The sequence below is a fragment of the Chelmon rostratus genome, chromosome 3 (assembly GCF_017976325.1).
Source record: "Chelmon rostratus isolate fCheRos1 chromosome 3, fCheRos1.pri, whole genome shotgun sequence".
Taxonomy (NCBI): Eukaryota; Metazoa; Chordata; class Actinopteri; order Chaetodontiformes; family Chaetodontidae; genus Chelmon; species Chelmon rostratus.
The window spans coordinates 20,187,247-20,211,634 of record NC_055660.1 but is presented as its reverse complement, the minus strand read 5'-3'; the positions used below and the strand labels follow the sequence as shown (position 1 = coordinate 20,211,634).

The window sequence follows — 24,388 nt, the reverse complement described above, 5'->3', positions numbered from 1 at the left end:
CAACTGAGTGCAGCTGACAGAATTGAATATTCGCTTAATCATTAAAGATTTCTTTTCTTTTAGAGAAAATGCCTATAATTTAGTGGTTCCAGCGTCTTAAATGTAAATATTTGCTGATTTTCGTAGTCTTCTGAGAATAAATTGAACATGAATAAAACAAATGTACACTTAGCATTTTTCACAATTTTGGGACAGGTTATAGACCAAACATTGATCGATTCATTGAGAGAAAAGTTATTCTTGTATCATATAGTGTCCTGCCCTGCGTGGACCTCTGGGTGCATCAAAAGGAAATGATCACTAATTGGAGTGAAGGCATTGGGTAAACCTTGCATGAAATTGCCATCGGAGGCCCATTGTTGAGTGTGTGTGTGTGTGTGTCCCTCTGCTGCTCCACCCCCGGCAGCCAGCCTGTGGGCTTCAGAGAGTGCTCACTCAACTATTAGAAGCCTGTGGTGTCGCAGAGAGGAGCGACGGAGTGTGTGTGTGTGTGTGTGAGGAAAATAACGTATGGCAGCCTGCGTCTGGGAGTGACAGCTGAAGTGATAACGGCCAAATTTATTGAACTATTTATTTTTTCTTCTGAGGGAGCCCACGTGTTTGCTGTAAAGAGAGGAAGTGAAGGGAGAGAGTGGAGGAGAGGGGAATGAATGTAGGGTGAGGGGGTGTTCTGTGTGGGGCGGGGCGAGGAGGGTGAGCGGAGGCTGACTAGGGTTTTAGGGGTGTGTGTGTGTGTGTGTGTGTGTGTGTGTGTGTATTTGAGAGAGAAGGATGGGGGAGGTGTGCATTGAGGGTCTTGGATTGGACTGTAATCCTTTAGTCCTGGTTAGAAATAACCCCGGGACAAACAATATGACAGACACACACACACACACGCACACACACGCAACACATTGTTTCGCTCACACACTGAGTGGTGCGACTGGCTTTGGCTGACGTTACTTCATCATGACAAAATGTCCTCGGCAGAAACTGGCTGATTTACTGCAAGTGAAGGTTGGTTCTTTCTGTGAAGTAGAGTTCACATTTTATGCATTAAGTGTGTGTTTGTGTGTGTGCCTGTGTGTGTGTGTGTGTGTGCGTGTGTGTGTGTGTGTGTGCGCCTGTGCCTGTGTGTGTCTGTGTCTGTGTGTGTGTGTGTGTGTGTGTGTGAGAGAGAGAAAGAGAGACGTAGAGAAGGTGTTTTGGTGTGTAATGCTTGCAGGAACTGACTAGTGTTTTGAGTATGTTGGACTCTGCAGTGCAAGTTTAATCATATTCAGGAGTTAACTCGTATTTGTTCTCCTTGGAAGACACAAAATAGTTTTGTAAAAATGCAAATGTCATCTATACTTGCTTAAATACACAAATGATGTCTGCAACACCTCCTTCCTCCTCCCCCTCTTCTGTCTGATGCCATGGGGCAGATTGCACACATTCAGACTGGTTGTCATAACTGAATGGCTCACTTCTGGTGTGGTTACACTGGTGATCCCCAGTTTGCCTTTTCTGATCCAAGCACATCAGAATCCATTAATGTTGCTCCAATCTATTGTACTGAGAAAAATAAATGAAACGGCCTAATGTGCTTGCTAAACTCAGAGTCTTGCCATACAAACACCAGTTAGCTGTGGGCGTCCATGCCTCCCCGAGCAGATGCACTGGGACGCATTTAGATCGAAAGCCGGGAATACCGACTTGACTTCCATCTTGCAATGGATTGCAGCCCAAGTGAGCATGTGGTTGCACCAAAATAGGATGTAACTCACATCACTGTCACACCTCCCACAGCGGGTATGTCACAGTCTTGCATGAAGTCCAGATGCAGTCTAGCTGAGACAGCCCTAAGTCAAAGTGGGAAAAAGTATTGCCATAATCACATCAAAATGTCCTCATCTCATTATTTGATTTTATTCGATTTGTACATTGATTCATTAATTTACTTGCGTGCAGGTCACGTTAATTTGATGCTGCATTTAGAACGGGCTGGAGCTTCTTATGCACGTGTGATTGAAGTGAGGAACAGACTTACTTTAGTAAACTGGCTGAACTGTGGTGACTAAATTATCTCTGAGCCCGTTAGCCAATGTTGTGTAATGTAATCTGGAGTTTTAATATGGTGACCAGGCGCTAGGTAGATTAGCCACAGCGGGACATCCGACAAACGGGTTGGCAGCGCAGGTTCATTTGATCATAGCAGAGATGTATTCATTCATAATTATGACGGCAAATACAACCGATGTGAATACAGTATGTTGTCTTTTTGTGTGTTACTAAAATCAAAGTATGCTTGCTCGCTGGGTCATCGCGTGTTCAAGTGCTCATTTTACTAAACAGAATTAGTCTGAGCACTTATCTCCATTGTAAACACCCAGTTATTATCTCTGCTGTTGGTCATGAAGTCCTTCGTCAGGTTAAAAACACACGCAGAGCTCACTCAGAGGCAAGAGCTGATCTTTTCTATTTATAGTTTTCCCATCTAGAAGCCTCTAGCGCTTATTGCTTTTGCTAAACATGTCAATTACAGACTTCTGAGCACTCCTCTAACACGTTGCCCCCACTCAGCACAGTGCAAGGTCACATCTGTGTCACAAATGTCATCATGGGCCTCACACTCTCGAACTAATATTTTATATACTTCTACATGTGTTATGGTCCACCTCTCAAGGGTTACTCTCTGCCACATGATAAACTGCAGCCACAGGAGTGGATGGAATACGCATGATTATTACAGCCAAATCTCAAAGATGGCACAGAGTGGAAAAGTGCACTGACGACTGCAGCTTTAACAGCAAAGACAAAAAAAAAGCATTGTCACTGTTAGGTAATATGGAGAAAAACAACACGAGCACCTGCTGGCAGCCTGGCTTTACTCAGAGTCTGCCAACACCGGCATATGGCAAACACACACTCGCACGCACACGCACACACGTACTCAGTCACTATTTCTGGTTCAGGGGAGTAGGAATCTGGCAGGCGGCTCATGGATGTCTGAATGTCACATCTTTATGCACGACTGCGCTGTATTTACACACACAGACGTGGTTACACTGACATACGTGAATTTGCAACCATGCAGATGCAAAGACACACGCAGATACCGTACATGTGCATACACACACTCACACACAGGCCAGAGGTGGAGAGGGAGCAACTGTCTTCTGTCTGCATCCACAAACAAGCTGACAACTCAAATCAAACATTAAGCCTGGGATTGTCATACATTCCAGGCCAGTTTGTCCTCACTTGAACAGACAAACAGCTGTTTTTCCTCTTTCATCCCTCTTTTCGGGTATCAAGAGGAGCTTGATTTTTAGGAAATCCAGGCAGAATTACTGCCAGTTTACTCCTTTAGAAACAGAGAAGACCATATTAAGAGACTCTGCTCATTTCTCGGGAATCAGTACGCCTCCTTTACAGCTTCTAGCTCTCTTGGCTATAGTTCACAACATGAAACACAAAGAATATGTATATTTTTAAGTGGCGGCTTCATTCTAAAATGCCATTTAAGATTTGGAGCCCCAAGCTACTAAGTGCAAAGGAAAGAAAAGAGTGTGATGACAGGATGACAGGGGCAACAAGGCTGGAGAAAAGCGCCAAGCTCTTTTCGCGTTCAAGTGCTGAAGTAATCAACGCTCTTTTGAATTTCCAGCTCTTTAAAATATCTTTGGTTTTGTCGGAATATTTGGTGTTTTTCAGATGCATTTGAATGCCTCCTCTGTTCTTGCTGTGAATAAGCAAATAAAAAAGTGGTTAAATGTGGCACTCAGTGTCATTTCAAAGTGAAAGCCAAAGCTGTTAAAAGTTAGTGCTGCCTCTCAACAGTTGGGCCTTTCTGGAGCAATTAGGGCTCTTTTCTAAGACGCTAAACCGCTGCCAATGGCTTTTTGATCTTTTGATGTTGGGCTGCACAGAAAATTATGCACTGGAGGTTATTGACTGCTGATGAACTTCTAACATGTTTATTTGTATCTGCTGCTCATTTAATATGCTGCATGTGTGCTGTGGCTGTAATCTACTGTCGGCCATGTTTGCTTTTGTTCAAGCAAAGAAGTGTCTTTGTGGCTCTCATATCGTATTCGTGCAGGTAGATACTGTCTGTGTGTTCATTCGCAGTATGACCCGGAGAATTCGGGCTTCATCAGCACGGAGCGCTTCAGGGACCTTCTGGCGACCCACGGCTCCGAGCTGGACCCCCACAAACTGGAGGTCCTGCTGGCCCTCGCTGATGGCAACGCTGATGGAAAGATCTGCTACCAAGACTTTGTCAACCTGGTGAGATGTTTTGACCTTTTATAGGCTTGCTGACATCATTGTTCAGCAGAACTCCGTAGTTCATTATCACCTCTTACCTCACACCTTAAATCTTTTTAATTTCAGTATCAGTCGATGTGTTCGCATGCTGTGGTGAAATTCATGCAGGAAAAACGCAGTAGTGTGGGTTTGAGTCAAATGAGTCAGACTCAGTCATGAAGCTGATTAGTTTGACTGGACAGAATCAAAAAATACTCACAATTCAACTTTGATTTTTGACTTTGAAAGAAAAAAAAAAACACACCAAGACACATCTGATCATTTTGCCTTTCAATTTGAGAGTTTATTTCACAGAAATGCAAATTTTAAAGAGGTATTTGTTATTTAAATCCAGGACTAAGTTTTACTCGTAGTGAAAGGGTGCATAATGACTTGTTTAAGGAAAGGTTTCAGATTTTGTCTTGGCTTGGTTCTTGACTCGGGGCGTCATAGTAATACGGTAAAACTTCACCGTCCATGTTATCTTTTTTGCTGCACATCAAACTTTTTGCCATTTTTACATCCAGCTCCAAGAGCCATATTCCAAGATCACCTCAGCTACAAGGTGGAGAGGTTTCCTAATAGGAAATGACTTTCAGTCTGGTGATATATTCCCCTCTTAACGCTCACCTTGTCCCACTTTCAGTTTCACCTTCAAGCGGCAGCCTGCCGCTGATTGTCCGAGGCCTCACTCAAGCATCTCCAGCTGTGCTCGCTGCCTCATAACCTTCTCATTTTCTGTTTTCCGCCGTCTCGCTGTTGTTCCTCGTGGGAGGCTGAACTGCTGACCCGAGACAGTGTGGAGTGGTCTTGGAGTGGGAGTAGTTGTGTGGTACACAATAACTACTGGGTGGCTGAGGGATGGAGTTGGGTGTGTGTGTGTATGTAGAGACTTCAGGGAATTCATTGTTGTCTGTGAATGTGAGCTTGTCCATCTCTCCTTTTCTCTCTGGTTCTTCAGAGCTGCTCATTGTCTGATACAGTGGGTGAGGAATGAGGCCTGTAGGAATCTTGGAAAAATGTCAAAAGGGCTTTTCGCTGCTGGTTCCCAATTGGTGCATTCATGTCATGTGATGGGCGACGGGTCATGCTGTGCGACTGGAAGTGGGACAGAGAGGGATGGGGTGCCAATGTTTGCGTGTGTACATTCACTTTCTTTTTTTCTTAGACACTATTGTGTCCACCCCCTCAATGTTTTATACATTCATAGAGGCAGCAACAGAGCAACAGAGGCCAAACACAGAGAGGGAGGAAAGCAGTGACATGTATTCATGATTATGGTAATATGCTGCGCAATGAATAAATAAGTGGTGGAACAATTAGTTTAGATTACATGAATTGATTAGTTTATCATTTATCGAGCAAAAATGTGAAGATTTTCTCAGAAGACCGAAAAAAATGTTAATTTTCTGACATTTTATGCACTGAGCTACATCCATTAGTCGAAATATAAAGTGACATGTGTTCATGATTACGGTAATAAAGAATGTGCTGAAAGGACTGTTTGATGAATCAGTTGAACAGGAGAAAGATGATCATTTAATTGGTCCCTATCAGTTAGCGGGAACAGCAGAAAAGCTTCGAAAATACGCAGATATTCTGCTTTTCTCTTTCGAAAAGCTTTGTGAATGGAATATTTGTAGGTTGTTGAGAGTTGGCCAGACAAAACAAGCAATTTGCAGAGATCACCTTGGCCTCTTTAAAAGTGTTGCAGTCATTTTTCGCTTTTGCCTTTTCTATTACAAACAGCAAGAGAATGAATGAAGAGAAATTTAATGAAAATAATTGTTCGTTTTTAGAATGAAAACTTCCACTGAGAGGAAAGGCGTGTGAGAAAGGAGCCAGCTGTTCAAGGCTAAATGTTTAGCGTTATTTGCAAGGATTTCTGCACATGTGAACCCACACTTCTGTGAGAAAGCTTGTAAATATGATACCAATATGGAGAGGAATGTGGGGTATGGCATTAATGGTCTGGAAGATAAAGATCAAAGGGTCAAAGGGAACTTGAGAGAGAGTTATAATTCTTTCAACAAGTTGATCGTCTGGTTTCTGCTTCTATATTTCTCTCTCCCTTCACAGAGGAAAGGAAAGAAAAATGATACTGTGTGGGGTTTATTTGTCGCGCCATCTCTCCTTTGCACCGCAACTCCTCCATCAATGTGATTGTCAGTAATTGCCTGCTCACTGCTCCGTCACAGTCGGCGTTCAGATCACCGCTCACTCCCTCTCTAACCTCTTCCTCCCTCCATCCTCTCTCCCTCTTCTTTCTGTCCTTCTGCCTGGCTCTCTCTCAGGCATACATACATCACGCTGCGATCGTTCTTGGTAGAAACTGGCTCAGGAATACGTTCATACTTCCCGAAATATCTGCAGAAAACGTTGAACCGCTCTGGGATGAGATTGTGGAACGACCATGATGGATTTGTGGCAGTGCTTACAGATGTTGTGTGTCCTGTGTCGGGTTGTGTATGCCTGCTAAAGTTTTTATGTTGCCTGAGATACACGAACTCAGAAGTATGTGGACGCCCCTCCCGTTTCTCACGGTTTGGGTTGATGCTCTGCATGGAAAAACACAGTCCCCTTCCTTTATGAATGGGTCCACTCTGTTGACTCAGTGGGGCTGCCAACACAGAGGGATCTGGCTAAAAAACACACAGGTTCGTTCGGCTAAAAAGTCGAATCTGGAGGCACCTTGGCCTAGGAATTACACCACAACATCACTGGTTCTAGGCTTGACCTAGACCTTTGTTCATCATCTCTCTCTCCCTGAAACCGGCTCCACTTTCACAACAAAATTCAGCATCATCCGGCTAGGTGCTGCGTTGGCCAATCAGATACACCCAAGTACACATTCCTGGTGGATTACTTTGCAGAGTGAAGGCTGTATTTCTAATGTTTACCTGCTGATTGTTGTGACAAAGGATAAAATGATTGCAACTCATGGATCTGTTATTAAAACTGGGCTTCCTGGATTGTCTTAATGGTATTTGGAACAATACCGGCAATGCATTTTTTTGTAACCCAGCACTGCTTTCCTGCAGCCTGGTTCCACAGGCTTCTCAGAAGAGTGGAGGCTGTTACAGCAGCATGATAATGCCTGCAAGGGCATAATGCTCAGGTGACCACACATGTTTCACCCTGCTGTGTATTTCTGTGATAAAGCTAATGCACCTTTTGCTTTTACTCCCCCTTTTCCAGCCTTCTTCACCTTCTTCCGTCTATCCTCTTATCCTCCCTCTTATCCATCTCTTTCTCCCCCTCTCTGTCTCTGCCCCGTCCTTCTCCTCTGACTGTGTTTTCCATTGATCAGACTGTGAAATTGTCTCTTGCTGGCCGAACACCCATTTGTACCCCTCGCCTCCTCTCTTCCCCTCTCCCTTCCCCTCTCGCCAGTGGGTAAACAGACAGAATGTCTTGCTTTCTTTTGAACCAGACAAAGAGGAGAGGAATTGCAGTCACTTCACAGGAAGAATTGACTGTCTTTATGGAGCCTGGGGGAGGTCCGTGTTTGTGTGTGTGTTGTGCGGTCTGGAAGTGGCCATGGTAACCTGTAATCATTTTCCCACCGCTCTCTGTGCTGAACATCAAGCCCAAAATAATTGGCTTTTTTTGAAGCTTATCACCAAACAGTGATCCATGCAGAGACACTAAACGTCCCATTAAACAGTGCCAGAAGAACCATCAGCCAACTGCTCATACAGAGATTTTATTGATATTCTGATTTTACATCTGTCTTCCTCTTATCAGCATTTCCTCTTTTCTGTGTTTGAATTGAATGTGTGATTCATACCTTTATTTGCAAAGTGTTCACAGATATGTATGTCTGCTATCTTCAAATGAAAATGTTCCTTATTTCTCTGATAAGGCCGTTCTCGTGCTTTAATAGACATCAATCACAGCTTCAAAACACATGCAACACTTTAAAGTTGTCGCTTTTGAAGTCGCAGTAGCTATCCACTGTTTCTTACACTTTTACTGCCGATAGCCACTTTGCCAATCTCTGCCCTTGCTGACAACAATGTCACTCACCCTCTTTGCCTTTAGAATAACACCCATTAACCGACACATCTGGGCTTCCTGCAGTCCTACAGACACGAACGCAGTCGTAGAGGTGAGTTATGGAGTGTGACAGAGGCAGAGCAGAGTAAGGAAGAGATCGGGGAAGGAGAGAAAGAGGGTGACAGACAGACAGAGAGGAAGGGAGACTGTGGGAGAGAAGTGGGACAGGAGTCATTGCATCTCCATGGTGAATCTTAAAAAAAAACACAGCGCCTGTAATAAAAGGCACAAAGCTTGGAGACAGCAGTGATGAGGCTGCCACATAAACCAGAATCTGTTTCACATCGATGCAATGAAATGGCCCTTTTTTGTGTGTTTGCATCGGCTGCTCTTAACAGTGACAAACTCAAACCTTTAACGTTTATTTTTTTCTTTTGATTTGACATTTTAGTTGATACAAACACGTGTGCATGTCCGTAATATTTCCTGTTCCATTGCTCCCTCTATAAATGTGTTTCTAATCATCCTCACTCACAGTGTGTGTTGAATTTAAAATATATTCGATATGTACGTGCATTGTCAGTGCTGCCCAATAAATTGCTGCTCATAGAAAATAACCTGATTCCCAAACCAGTAGCTGAAACCTTTGGATACAATTTTTCCCCATTTTATGCTTTGGGATGAGGAATAAATGCATGCGCTCTCGTTATTTCTGCATTTGAAAGTCAAGGACATGCTTCTGTCGTTCAATCATAGATTCTCTATCTGAAGTACAACTGATGTCAGACTCTGAGTGAGGTCTGTGAATAATTTTAACATTTTACTATTAAGGACATATCCACTCCTGTGTGTCAAGGTTGTGCATGTACGCTCAGTAGAAAGTGTGTGCATGTATGGTGTGTTTGAAAAATGTGACACCTGTCCTATAGAAACGATCGCACTAAATCAAAAAGAGATGACAGTGCTTTTGAAATGAGAGCAGAAAAGTCATTTCGTCAGGTTTGAAAAAAAAATGATACTGGCTGACAGGATCCTCCATCACTGAATGGTTCTCAATGATGGACTTCTTGTGAGGTCCCCACCCATAAATAAATGGGCATACAGCATATAAGAGAAAATAAATCTTTATTGATCCCAATGTGACCAAAGACAGATGAATAGAGAACATACTAAAGGAATAATAAGAGGCATATAAAACTAGAATAATGATAGAATAAAAGATAAAATTTCACAAGAGAAGTAGGAGATAAAATGACAAGGTAAAGTTTACTTAATTAATAGCAGCAGACTAATATATGATACGATTAAGTAATGATATTTAGTGCTTGTCTGTATTATTATAGAGATGTAATATAAATTTAATATAGCATATGATGAAAAGATCTATGTAACATATTAACTTAATTCTACTTAATACTACTATAATATGGTAAATAAAGATATAGTAGGGTAAGTATATGGTAGTATAGTATAGTAAAGTAAAGCAATATAACGACAGAATAGAATATATTCTATTCTATTCTGTATATGGTTATTGTATAATAAAGTCTAATCTAATAATAAGTATAGTGAAATATATAACAAAATATATCATCATATATAGTGAGGTATATAATTAAAACATTTATATAATTGAATACAGTATATAATATAAGTAATATTGTGTTTCTATTATAATATATATACTTATATCTGTAAATCAACTCTTGATAGGCCGGAAGAGATGTAGAGAAGGGTTTGGTGGTTGCTAGGTGATGATACAGGCATTCTGTTGTCTTGGTGAAGTGGGAGGGGATCTGTTAGTGTGCTGGAAAGGGGGGGATTGGTGTGTGTGTGTTTGTGTGGACCTGTGTTTTACTCCTGTTGTAGGGCCATGAATCTGTCACATTGTGGTCACTCGTCTTCCTTATGGGGCCAAAACACAAATCCTCATAACATAAATCATTAGGTTTTAGGATGGATGCTCGGGTTAAGGGTGGGGTTAGGGTTTGGCAAGTAATGGTTAGTTTCCGGGAAATGACTGTAAGTCTGTGTGATGTGCCTGACAGTGATGGAAACGAGGCTCTGTGTGGGTTTTTTGTGTGTGTGTCCAGGTTGGTCATGCATGTAGAATCCCACTGCACTCGCGATAATAAAGCAGTGAAACTGTCTGACCTGTCTCTCACCCCTCCCTCCTTCCCTCTCTGCTCTCTCACTGTCCACTCTTCTGTTTCCTCCCTACGTCTCCCTTTTAATCCCCTCCACCGCTGTCCTCTTCTCCTTCCTCCTCTCTCCAGATGAGTAACAAGCGCTCCAACAGTTTCCGGAGGGCCATCCTGCAGGGGAGCCGGCAGCTCAAAGGCTGCAGTCTCCGAGATGAAGTGGGCTTGGGGCTGTCCCAGCGGCTTGTCCGACACGTCGCCTACGAGACGCTGCCCCGCGAGGTCGACCGCAAGTGGTACTTTGACAGCTACACCTACTGTCCCCCACCCTGGCTCATCCTGGCTATCACCATTGCTGAGGTAAATTGTTGGAAGCATGAGACCAACATACCAAACCCTCACAGCCCTGTTATGGTGCCATGTCTTGATAGGCGTACCTTATGGTTGTTGATACAGGTGTTATAGTAATCAAGCTATCGGCCTGTGAAGGGCCCCTCTGTCACTGCGCCGTGTCATGAAATGTCCGAGCCTGCTTTATTATAATGTTAAATGTCTGACACAGCAGACTTTTTCTGTTTGGGTTGTGTCAGTCATGATATGACCTCTGTTTTTACGCTATTCCACTAACAGTGCAGTGACTAAACACGGCAATGCACCAGCAAAAGGCAGGGAAGAAGAGGCAGCTGGCTGATGTAAATATGGATGTAAACAATGCAGGTTTCAAAATATTCAAATTTTTGCTGTTGCAAATATTTTATGAGGATGGAAAAACTTTCACCACTTTTGCGAGGACTCAAGGATGTGCTCAGCATGTTTAAGTGAGAAACACTCAGCGTGAACATAACTGTGTTGTTACATGGAAACTCCACAGGGTACCCTTAAATATGTAAGAATGCAAGCAGCAGAAAGTCTTGCACGGCGGACTGCAATGCTCCGCACAAATGTTGAGTCATTGTGTGCATCTATGAAGCATATTTTTGTTTTAAGTTTGATAGAATAACTTGGGTCCAATATCGGTGCTCAAATACGATAAACTACAATCATCTGGTCTTAGAAAGTTGATAAAACCTTGCTGATGCCAGGACTGTTTCACAGTTAATGTAATTTGCCTGCTAACTCTCAAAGAGAAGTAAAGAAATTAAGTTTAAAGGTTGTGTTCAAATCTAATAACCAGAGCGTTGACTGTGGTGTGTTTATTAATGCCATTACTCCTGAAACCACTTGTTCCACTCCCAGGTAGCCGTGTTCATGTATTACGGCTTCCAGCTGGACCGCTTGGTCCTGCAGGTGTCCAGCCCGTACTTCCTGAAGAGCCCTTTGCCGTACCATCCCCAGCTCCGAGCCCAGGCCTGGAGGTACCTCAGCTACATTTTCATGCACACCGGGTGAGTTCACATCTTGCCATCGGATTTCTAATTAAGAGCATAAGGCCACGCTGCAGGTCCCGTGGACGCAGTAGAGTGTTTCTGTAACTGTCAGCAGCTAAATTTTGGATGCTAGAAATGCCTCAATGACACATTTCGCGTGACCTGGACTCATCCTTTACAGTTTGTGCACGTCGGTGTTGTGATAGGGGAAATTACGTATTGATAAAGTCGAACTAGATGTGCTGCAGCCTCGGGTGATTCAGGTTTATGACCTTTAAAAAAATTCAGTGAGTCAGAGCCTGTTGCATAATTTTATAAGGAAAAATACAAAGTGCTATTAGTTTTCACTTAAACATACCAACTAAAAGCAATTAAATCCTTTTCAGTCATGGAGGAAAAAAGCGGATAAGCAAGAGGAGGAGCTGTGCAAATGATGCACTGTGAGTTGGTTTGGATGCAGTTTGTGAATTGACTGTATGAGAAGTTACAAAACAAATAAGCAGGTGCCAAATAATCATGTAGGAAACGTAAGTGAATTCTTAAAGGAGCGATTATTATTAGATTATTGGTGTAATGTGTACAAACTGCAGCACTACTGTCATATCTGAGTGTGGGGAACATTCGTCTCCATAATAACTGTCGTCTAAATATTGACTTGACAGATAATTTGATAAAACCTACCACAATAGTTCTGCAGCCTACCTGCTCTCCTCTCCTCTGCACCAAAGACATATTTTATTGTCAGTTCAGGCCAGGTCATTGGGTGTAATTACCCTTCTGGGTAAATGTAGTCTCAAGCAATAGTGAGAACTAATAAAATGGTAATTTAATTAGGAGGACCTGGAGGTGCCGTTGGGGTGAGGGGCGGCGGGGGTGATAGTGTATGGTTAAAAGATGAACTAGAAGGGACGAACGGAGGGATAAAGGGATGGAGGTGGGATGTTTGACACGCGCTGATTACACAGGAACATATTGAAATGATTTCGGTCCTCAGGGGAAGTGATCCAGTCTGACAGAGAAATCAGTCTACCAATGTGTCTGATTTTATGTGGAAGTTGTTTAATTATTAGCATGATTCTCTGCTCTTATCATGCCTGTGTTTGGTTGGTTAGTCCCGTTAATGCTCTTACATTGTGTCCTAATACGCCTCATCCTCGCTGACTCGGACCGCTGGTTCCAGTCGGGTGAAACCTCATTCGCTGTGGTTCTCCAGTCGTCGCTGCTTCAGTGAGCCGCCCACCACTCAGCGTCTGCTCCGTGTTTCAACACAAGCTGGTGGGGATGTGTTAAATGGCTTTAGCTGGACCCACAGTTTCCTGACTACAAGGGAAACATGACACGCTGATATGATGATGAGCTTGATGATTGACCTGATTAGATCACGATTGAGTGGCCTTTAGTTTATTTAGTCAAGTAGATTTTGCAGATATGTGTGTCAAAGGGCGTTTGTGATTAACGCACACAAATCGCAGCTCTTGTTCAGAAATTTGCAGCGGTGATCAAAAATCATTTTCAGAGAGTCAGAGAGCATCAAAGCTTGATTGCTGCTGCATGTCGGAGCTCGTGGGGTGACGGCAAGAAGAACATTGCTCGTGATACGCTGGCTGGCGTCACCACCTCAGCCCGTCTGCTGATGCTGATACCAGAACCACTGGGAGAGACCTTCAGTAGAAGGAGACATAATTCTCAGAGCCTCTGTCCTCCATATCATACAGGAGGTGAAGTTCATTTGAAGGGTGAAAGCAGTGAGCATGGGTCACATGGGTCGTACAACAATTAAAGCGCCCCAGTTCTTGTCACGTCCTAGGAAAGGAAATCTTTAATGCATTCTGTGATTCTAGATAAATGGCAAAAGTTAGTAATGGAGGATGGAATGACCTTTAACAAAGGTCAAGGACGGGAGTTAAAAAGCACGACTGTGTGTGCACCCTGATCCACCGGCGCCGACAATACTGTGCTGCCTGCGACTCAGTGCGCACTGCTTAAAGTCGTTAACAGTGACACTGCCTTCTAAAAACCTTTTGTGCCTGCACACACAAACACACACACACACACACACACATACACACACACACACACACACACACATTCTCTCTTACACACATCTACAAACCATGTAATCCCATCAACAGCTCAGTAGACTGATCCTTCCCAATTCTCTACACCAAAACAGAGTGTAAATATTGGCCCCAAAACATCCCTTAGTAGAGCGTTATGCAGAATCGCTCGATTTTGCCCTCTCTCTCTCTCTCTCTCTCTCTCTCTCTCTCTCTCTCTCTCTCTGTGAAAACTTGAGGAAAATCAGCTTCCTGCTAGATTTAACCGTGGCTCTAAACACATTGCAGCATAAAAAAAATTCTTTCCAGTCGCATTTGTCCTGCTGTTGTCCACTTTTCATAAATGAGACTGCTGCAGTACAATCTGTGGTGGCTGAATGTTGATATGCCGAGCCCTTCTTTTTTCATCATTCTTGTATGAAAGACCGTCCGCATTGTGTCTCTTTTCCTTTCTCTTCATAAATGCAGCAATCTTTTCATCAGTTTGATGCAGCTCAAACGTAAAAAAGAAGCGAGTTGTGCAGAGAAATGATTTAATAGTTCAGCTCGGCTGTAGTTTGTGAACCAGTGGTAAAAAAAGGAAAAGATTAAACAGTGCTCCTGTTGAGCACACTGATAGACCATGGTCATCTGGTCACAATAGGACCTCTCATGGGTATCCACACATCTGCCTGACAGTGCAGCCCATCCCTCACAGCCTCATTAGCAGTATAGAAATAGATAGCCGCTGTTATCTGGAGTGGAGTTGTCCTTCTGCGTTTGGACAGGCCTCCCCCAGCCAATCAATATCCCCCATTGTCTCTGTGATCACTGGAACAATCCTCTCTGTCGGCATTGTGTTTGAGGTGGCTGGGTTGTTTCAAACTAAATAGATTATTGGCCGTGTCTTGGTTTTTCCTGTGTGTATTGGGGGAGTTGTGTGTATGTGTGTGTGTGTGTGCACCTGTTTGTTTGAGGAGTGTTTGCATTCATTTCTAGGATGCAGAAGCCGTTTGATGTTGAGCTTATTTGTTTTCAGAATGCCTCGACAGGACAAACAGCATTCGACGTTTCAGTTTGTCAAACTGTCGAATGATGGTTAAAAAAAAACAAGAGTTGTCTCTCACTTTCATCCTGTCTTCTCTCTTTGAGCATATGTGAAACACTGTTGCCACTATAATTCAGACACAGGGAGAGAAAGCAGATGAGGGAAGTGACTGACACGAGTGAGAGACAATGATGAAGATTATGAGGGAGAGAGAGGAGGCTGAGAGGCCAGATTATGCCAGCTCGCTGTCCTTTTGGATTCTGCTGTGACATCCAAATGTGTCTGTCCTGCTGACGGAGGTTTGGCTGGAAGGACTTGCTAGCCGTGAAGGGCACAGTGTGTTTGTGTGTGTGTGTGTGCGTGCGTGTATGTGGTTGTGCATGCGTGTGCAAAGCTATCCCTTGCTTATAGCCGTCACACTGAAACACATGCTGTGAGCAGATCTGGGTACATTTGCGCCTCTTTTATCTGTTATCATGCAGTGTGTGTGTGCGTGTGTGTGTGTGTGTGTGTGTGTGTGTGTGCGCGCGCGCTTGTGTGCGTGCATGTGTGCGTGCGTGTATGTCTGTACTGTGTGTGTGCACGTGTTCATATGTGCTGTTTGAGTGCACTGGAGTGTGTTGATGATTATCTGTTGATAGCCAAGACAGTGTGGTTTTATGAAGGAGCAGATGTTCTGTGTGTGTGTGTGTGTGTGTGTGTGTGTGTGTGTGTGTGTGTGTGTGGTTCCGTCAAGCATAATAATATAGTGTTGGAGAAAAAAGGCTGTTGATAATATCTTAATAATGTCAATAATACAAACCACATATTGCATGGACTTGTACTCAGTGACTGATCTGAGTATTCTTACATTTGGATAAAATATATTAGATATATCTGAGGCAGACAGATGATAATTGTTATTACTATTATAATTACTTGTGCCCATCATCTAAATTGTCCTTTTCTTTCTCTTAATTTCTGGTCATGTCTGTGCACAGTCAGTAGAGAGTGAGATATCTTGTTTTCTTGCTTTCAGAAGAAGCCATTTGCTGCCTTTCACTGTTGCACAGTGTGGAAAACAACTTCCATAAACCCAGAATTTGATTTTGTCACAGTTTCTGTTTTATCATTGCATGGTGCCAGAGTTGAGTGTGTTTCCTGTCAATCATCTGACACCTCACCCACAGGAGGAAAATGGAAGCATGTCGCCCTAGCAGAGTTTATTATCATATCCACGTCTGCACAATTTGAGCATGTTATTGGCGTGGAAATAAGTTATTTTCAAGCTGCCTGTGATTGCAGGTTTGTGTAAAAATCTAAATGAGTGCATCAAGGATTGAAAAAAGTCTTTGTGGACAGACATAAAAGGCACGAGCTTGTGGTGTGTGTAGGTTGTTTTGCAATGTTTAGATGACACGATGAAAAAAATAAGAATTACATTAAACTGCTACTAAGCAGCTTTGTTAGCAATTCAATTGTTATTTGTCAGCCACGTAGCTGCACACACACATACATTAACCATGTGATCCCACCAACAGCTCAGTAACACTGATCCTTACCAGTTCTCAAAACCAGAACAATGCGAGAGTGTGTGAATATCGGCTCAAAAAACTAACCTCCATGGAGAACTGTGCAGACTCCCTGTTTCCTTCTCTGGCTTCTTCTTTATCTCGTTTCGTTTAATCAAGCACAAATGGTTAATATTGGTTGGTTTCAGCCTCTTGAATATGAAGATTTGTGGCTTTTCTGTCAATCAAAATAGATTAATCAATAATGATAGAATTATTAGTCGCAGTCCTGCAGATTTGCCCAGGCTACCACCACAATACAGTGGAGGTGGTGCAGACGGCAAATTCGTTTTGCTGCGATATACAGTGTCTTTCCTAATCCACCAAGCTTTCATATGAACTATTTCTTCAGTTAAAAGTAGTCCCAGTGAAAAAAAGTGCCGCTGCATGTTCTGTTGGTTTTTGTGGGGAGTAACTGGGGCAGTGCCTCTGGAAACACGCTCATTTTTAAATGCCATTTTTCAATACATTGAAGACAATCCTCTATGTCCACTTCTGCTCTTCTGTTGAGGTACATTTGTACATTGTGTTCACTAAATTGAATTTTATGTCACTATATTTCAGACTGATTGGGTCAATAAGATTAATAAGGTTATTCTTAAAGGTGTTAAAATCAACTACTAACGCTCAGAGTGTGTGTGTGTGTGTGTGTGTGTGTGTGTGTGTTTGTGTGTGTGTGTGTGTGTGTGTGTGTTTTACAGGATTGAACACCTGAGCCTGAACATGGCCATGCAGCTGCTGGTGGGAGTCCCTCTAGAAATGGTCCACGGGGCCTTGCGGATCGGACTGGTCTATGTGTGTGGTGTGCTGGCAGGTGGGCGTGTGGTCTTGCGCACACACACACACACACACACACACATGCACACACAAACACATGCAACAATTACAATCTCAGTCCTTTTCCACTCACTGCGTACATTTCCCTCCCTCTTTTGTACACATACAAAAACACACACACACACACACTTCCAACCCCACCGCTGTTCCATCTGCTTGTTGTGTGTTTTTCATGCATTCAGCAGCCTATCAGGTTACAGCCAGTGTGTTGGTGGATACTGGTCAATGAGAAAATTTTGCATATGTTTATCAATGTGTGTGTTTATGTGTGTGTGGGCCAGTGTTGAGGACAGATGGCCTTGTGTTACTGTTTTTCCTACCAGACGTGGCGGGATGTAGGGGGTTGTCAGCACCCCATCAAAGCCCCCTGTATCCCCCTACGGTCATGTACAATAGGGCAGAGCAGAGCGACTCATCTCAAACGGAGCTCAATCAGAGGAACACACGCTCTCACACAGAGATAATGAAATAGGGAAGGGGGAGCGTGTGAGGTAGGGAGGAAGAGCGTATATAGACGGAGGAAGGGAGATGAATTCGTAAGAGTTAATAAGCCTTCGAGGGTTTGGAGAGGGGGGGACCAGGATATGAGACACCTCGAGGTGGGAGAGGAGAGGAGGTGGGTGAGATTTAGGAGGAACCGAGCGAGCAGCGACGAACGAGGAAGAAAAAGCAGACGCACAGCTTTGAACAAAATGACACCACTCCCTTCCTGCTTCCCCATCAGTCGCAGGCACTGGTGCGATGTTAGTGTTCAGCCCTGTTCAGCTGAGACAGTAACTCTACATTTCTGTATGTGTGTGTTTGATCATGAGCTCTGTTTTTTTTTCTTTGCTGAATCAGTACACACAAAAAAAGTCCTTCACTGTTGGTTTCTTTCTCCAAACCAAACATTTAATGCCTTTCCTCCCCTTCATTTGGAGCCCAGAAGTGACTCTTCCAGCTACGAGATAACTGAAGTGGACTTATTGAGCTATTTTTTGAGATGATGGTTAGAGATTTTGGGGGACGCAAACATGATGTCCTGTGGCAGTGAGTATATGATGTGTGTGTGTGTGTGTGTGTGTGTGTGTGTGTGTGTGTGTTACTGATTGCAAAAAAAGAGGAACACAGGATACGAATTGCAGCCAGGGCGATTTTGTTTAATATTCATGAAAAAAATGAGTCTCCAGTTGTGTGTGTGTGTGTGCGCGCGTGCGTATGCAGGGGTCAGTGACAAACCCCTGGGGATACCAGCTGTGGTGGCCTGTAGCATTAACCTCACAATGAAATGAGGAGGAAACGCGCCATAAATCACACACACTTATGTACACACACTGACCAACACAGGCGTGTACACACACACACACACACACACACACACACACACACACAGGCCCGTCTGCTGTTTTAATTAGATATCGACCAGCAGCGGAAGAGAGGAGGCACGTTTTGGTTGTGTTGGCTGTGATCTTTGGGTTTGTTGTGTCTGACTGGGCTTTTTTTCGCAGAAGGACTCCAGCCAAAGTCACAATTCTCAGAATATTTAACATTTAGCCACAAGTGGGTGGATGTGAAACATTGACATTTGCTTATCATTGTTTGTATGCCGTATACTGTATGCATGAATGTTTTATAGGCTGCAGTTCATTTTTGTGGCATTTCTGACTTAATGGGATCATATAAAGAGGGAGGAAAGTAAGCCATTTACTGTGAGGTTTACTGTTGAGAATGTATTGCTGTCTTTTTGTATATTGTGTATTGATCAACTTTAAAGCATCATAGTGAGGACATTTCTGCATTGGGACATTTTTGCAAGTCCACATCACTTCAAAGGACTGACTGAATGGTCCAGACTTGGTTTTAAGGTTAAGGTTAGCAATAGATTTGGATCAGGGTCACGTTAAAAGAGAGATGCAGTAGGTGTAGCTCGTGGTGCAAAAGCACAGGTAAGGATTTGGATTAGGGAATACATTATGTCAGTGAGGGTGCTACAAGCATAGAAAGAAAGTGTTTGGTTTTGGAGGGAAAATACAAATACAGCTAAGCAAAGATATTTTTATTTTTCGCTTTGCTAAAAAGTGCTTTATTGGTCAACTTGAATCAGTCAATAGATTAATAGATACTAAATAATAGTAATGAGATGTATCTTTTATTTATTTATTTATTTACGTCACTGCTACACTGCCAGATTGTGTGAAGAAACACAACAATAGTGAACAGAGAGGGCCTCAGCTGGCACATACAGGAGCCAGGGCAGAGTTCAGAGGTCAAGTAATGACCCCTCGAGGGCCAACACACACTTTAAGGGCAACAATGGACTTGCACGTGAACAGACAAGTACTCACTTATGGACAGCAGACAGCAACACACACACAGTAACACACAGTGTCTGCCTGCACAAAGAGCATTAGCCATGTGCAGCAACCGAAAAACGGACGAGCAGACACAGAAGTAAACAAGAGAGAGAGGGAAGTCGCACAATGTCACACAAGCGCAGAGTCGACTACAGGCACAGATGCATCAACGTTCAAATGCACTGCAGCCAAACTGTTGGCTTCTTTCATTATGAGTGCTGATGTGCATTGTTATTCCCCCTCATGCCCCCTCTTCTTCCTCTCCAGTTTGGAAGAACAGCAAAGATAAATGAGATGCCACTTTCATCTCTGAAAACTACAGGCCTCCTGGGGCCCGCTGAGGAACCACGAGAGACTGTGTCCTTGTCTGTGTGTGCTGTGTGTGTTTGTGTCCAACTAACAATGTTATTAGACCGAGTTAATGAAAGGGATGGAGGTCACCCTGCCTAGACACACTTCCTAAACAGAGGAACTACAAAGGTGGAGGCAGGTGGAGTTTGACTCTTTGTGTGTGCTTGAAGAGGAAGGAAGTAATGTAGAGTGCTTTAAAAGGGTGTGACACAGGGAGAAGAAATCCTTGAGCAGATTGCTGCTCAATTTATAATTGAGGGTCACAATTACAAAAAAAAGTCAATGCTTGATTTTAAATTTATTCCAAATTCATTAAGGCAATACCTCAGAAACACAGAAGAAATCCTGATTCCTGCACACACACACACACACACACACACACACACCACACTGCTTGTATGCCTGTTAGAGAGAGGAAAACGGTGTGTAAGCTCATTTGAGTGTGTGCTGGTGTGTGTTTGTGTGTGTAATCGCCTAGCTGCTAAGATTACTCTGCAGTGTTTAATGACGCGGTGTGTCAGATGCTGTTATTACACCACCTCGCTGTGCTGCCATTACGGGTCACACACCTGAGAAGGCCACACAAAGAGGCAAAGAGGAAACTCCTATTTGGCGCTAAATGTCAACTCCAGCCTTTTGAAAGGTCCCTTCATTTCAGTTTGAGTCGCATATTCCTTTAAAAACACAGGGGTGGAAGCCAGCGCACTGATTTTGAAGTCGGAGGATTGAGGATTGATCCAGGAGGATTGGAAATAATTTCAGCGCAAGTTTTGAAGGCTTATAAAAACATGCAGACACCACACAGCGGTCATCACTGAATTTCCTCAGGACTGTCCACTGTGCATCCCCATTCTTCATCTAAACACAGTGGCAAATGCATGCAGCTCCTTATTATTTATAGCAATAGAGGTGCCTGCAACGAATAGCATGATGTGGTGTGTGTTTTAATAAAGCAGCGCCATGTCAAATATGCAGTATTATCAGTTTATGTTGTTCTGTCGATGGTTTAATCACACTATTATATAATTTTTTATTTCGTTATATAGTGTTTGCTGCATGAAGTATTATTGTATCATTGTACAAAAGCCCATAACTTAACTCTTTTTATTCTGTTCCTCTCCCACGTTGTACTTTCCATATTTTTTTTAATAAATCCAAAGAAATATCACTGTGAAAACGTAATTAAGAACCCAAACTCTATAAACACACTGTCAGAACGAGGCCACTGTAAGGAAGCGGTTCAGTTGTTTTTGTATCATGCTTGCCACATGTTTTTGGTATTATTTGCACGTTTGCATGCTGTCATACATACTACATAGTTTGTCATACTCGTGTATGCGGACCAGTGTGTGTGTGTCGTTGCATGTTTTCTTTCACCTCATGCTGTGCCCACTCCCATACATAGCATCGTGATTGAGATGCCTGGCTCGTCCTATCATCCCTCCTTCTGGTGATTTGATATCTGTGAACTGCAGAGGTCCAGAGCCCTTTCTGTCTTCTGTAATTACATACAGTATGCCCATATGTAACATACTGTGTTGTTGTGTGTGCGTCGTGTATTTGTGTGAGAGGGACTAAGCGTAGCCGGGAGAAATTGAGCTAAATGTTTCCTGAGCGTCGTCCAAACCACACGCCGGCATTAATGTACAAAGTTACGAGGTCGGCTAAATGTGGCTTAAGCTTAGCTGGTTGATTTTACGGCTATTTGACGGCTGAGCTTTGCCAGCTCAATTTTTTTTTTTTTTTTAAATGAGAAATCACACACAGGCTTAAATATCTAAATGGGGTCTGCTGCTCGGTGGGCCTGTTTATTTTGTTGATTTACCATGGAGCAAATACTGGATGTTCTTGCTCCAGACTTCCTGCAAGAAGTGGGATTATCAGTTGATACAGACAGAGTGATGTTTCAACAAAGATCCACGTCTCCATGTTAAATGATCATTTAACATACTCTCATTCGCCACCAGCTACATGCACGCACCCTCGCTTGACCATAAGCTCATTTTGGAGGTCTGACCTTTGGAGTCAGACTGAAAAGACGAAAAGTTTCATGAATCATGAATCACTTTGCTGAGTTGAATGATTCCCTTCAGTTCAGTTCAATTTCACACATTCACACTAACTCACGGTATAGTTAGTTAACTTTTCATGAACGATTCAGTATAGTCAGTTCAGTTTAAAGATGCATTGTAGTAGATTTGTACATGTACTGAATGGCTCTGTTGCCATAGAATTTGCATTTTGTTATCCTGCCTTTCTTATTATAGGGCAGTGACATTTTGGCCTTTGTTTTAGCATTACCAATAAAACCTTGAAAGCTCACATTCTTCACCTCCACAGCCCACAGAAACAGAGCAGAACTGCAAATAGAAAAAGAGATTCGGGAGCCACTTGTCCCAAAGTGGTCCCGACTCTCACCAGTATGATTTATGGACACAGCACAACCCATAAAATGACTTACGTTTGATACAGCTGGTTCACAAACACCGGCCAAGTCCTTCTTTACCATCCACAAGCCTCAAGACTCAAAGTAATGGGCATCAATATTGATCTGTTATAAACAGTAGAAGCAAAATCTGGAAAAAACAACAAACGACAATGGTACCACACTCTGTATATAGATTTATATGTAAATTATAATGCACAGTATATATGCATACATGCATTTATGTGTTATGCAAGTGAAGTGTTTTTGTATTTGAAAGGGAGACAGAGGGAAGGTGGGTGAACATCGAAGGAAAGTATAAGACCATTCATCAACAGCTCCATGCGCTCTCCTGTGCAGCGTGGGCAGATGTCTCATGTACTTAGCATCAATAATGTACACAGGTCAGTGCCATGGAGACAAGGGAAGGAAAAGTTGTATACTGAGAAATGAAGAGTAGATGGAGTGTGTGCACAATGGAGAGAGAGAGGGAACGAAAAGAAATCAAATAAGAGAGGATGACAGGTTTGTAATTGCATATTTTAATTGTCAAACTAAGTATATCTCTGTCTCCTTTTTCTTGTTACGCTGCCTCTTGCACCCAGACTGGAGTGTGAACACATCCTCTTCGGGGACTCTGAATATCCCTATATTTAAACTTTTGAATGCTTGAATAGAAATAAATAGAAATGCTTGATTGGGTCTTTTGTGCAGGCGATGAATTGGTACCAAGGTGCTAAAGAGAGCAATTCCCTGTTTGTGGCAGGCCAATTTGTGTGAATGCATTTGTTTTACACAAAAATCACAGCGTGTGCTGGTAAAGCATGAGCAAGCCTCTATTCACTACGGCCCATTTATGATACACCCGCAGTAAATAGCGAGAAGCAAAGCAGCCTTTATGCCATTCAAAATAGATATCTTCAATGCACAAATGTACGCAGTTTGTACAAAGACCGTTTAAATTAGCCAGTTAGTCACAGTGTCTGCCAGTATGATCCTCTGCAGGAAAAGTATTCAAATTTCCTCCTGAATAATGAAAGCTCAGACTCAAGATTGTAGCACAAAACACATTTGAAATAAACAAATAAAGAACTGCATTTTATCACATTATAGAAAAAATGCACAAAATATATCCATGCATTAATCCCCAAAATGGCCAACTGCCAGCCTAAACAGATCGAATCTAATCTAGATGAGGACAGATTCTCATCCATCCTTCCATCCAGCACACCCATGTTCTGGAGCTTTCGATCTTATCACATGATCTTATCAGCAAATGAAGTTTGATCAGTTGGCACAGATGATACACAGATTATTTTGATTGAGCACTTTTTAAAGGGGCCATAATCAACATTTTGATTGTAACAATGGATAACATGAGTGCTCGTACGTGAAATGGGTCTCTCATTGAGATGAACACACGGAGAATTATCACCAGACTCACTTCAGCTCACCCTTCACCGCTCTCGTAGTGGAGTTTTCAGCAGCAGGCAGCCGTTCTCAGCAAAAGAGCTCCGATAAACCCCACTGAGCACCACCTGCTCATCACCACACCGCGTGCAGACAATGTTAGCACATAGCTGGTGAACATAGTGGAGCATTTAGAGCCACACATTCCCCTCAGGAGCTGGAGGAGACCAAAAACGGAGCTTAAAAGGAGAGGTGAATATTGGACTTAGATTCATCGGGTGAACACCAATACGTCTCCAAGTGAACGATAATGTTGCTCCGTATGTGTTGGATGTGTTAAACTGCAACTGTTTGCAAATAAGTATCAACAGCCTCTTGTCCATGTTGGGTTAAAAGATAAGGTCCAAAGTTCATTCTCTACCTTGAGCTGAGATTGTCTTCTGTTCCTCTTATGTAATATTTCTGATTTCATATTATCTTAACTGATAACACTCCTACTCCTACATGCCCTCAGTATGCTCATATTTAAATGCGCTCTTATTCAAATTTGGTGTGTATTTTGTCATTGCTAAAGGGAGAAGTCTTCAGTGACATTGCCCTTCCTGGGTGTCTTGTTGCT

At 42.9% G+C, this 24,388-nt stretch overlaps 1 protein-coding gene across 1 annotated transcript in view; it reads left to right on the top strand.

Annotated features, from left to right (window-relative positions):
- rhbdl3 (rhomboid, veinlet-like 3 (Drosophila)) overlaps nucleotides 1-24,388 on the top strand; it is a 58,146-nt gene that overhangs the window by 30,092 nt on the left and 3,666 nt on the right. Inside the window, exons 3-6 of the mRNA XM_041934034.1 lie at nucleotides 4,096-4,254; nucleotides 10,548-10,772; nucleotides 11,649-11,797; nucleotides 17,115-17,227. Coding sequence (XP_041789968.1) covers nucleotides 4,096-4,254; nucleotides 10,548-10,772; nucleotides 11,649-11,797; nucleotides 17,115-17,227 — 646 coding nt within the window. The remainder of the gene's footprint in view (nucleotides 1-4,095; nucleotides 4,255-10,547; nucleotides 10,773-11,648; nucleotides 11,798-17,114; nucleotides 17,228-24,388) is intronic.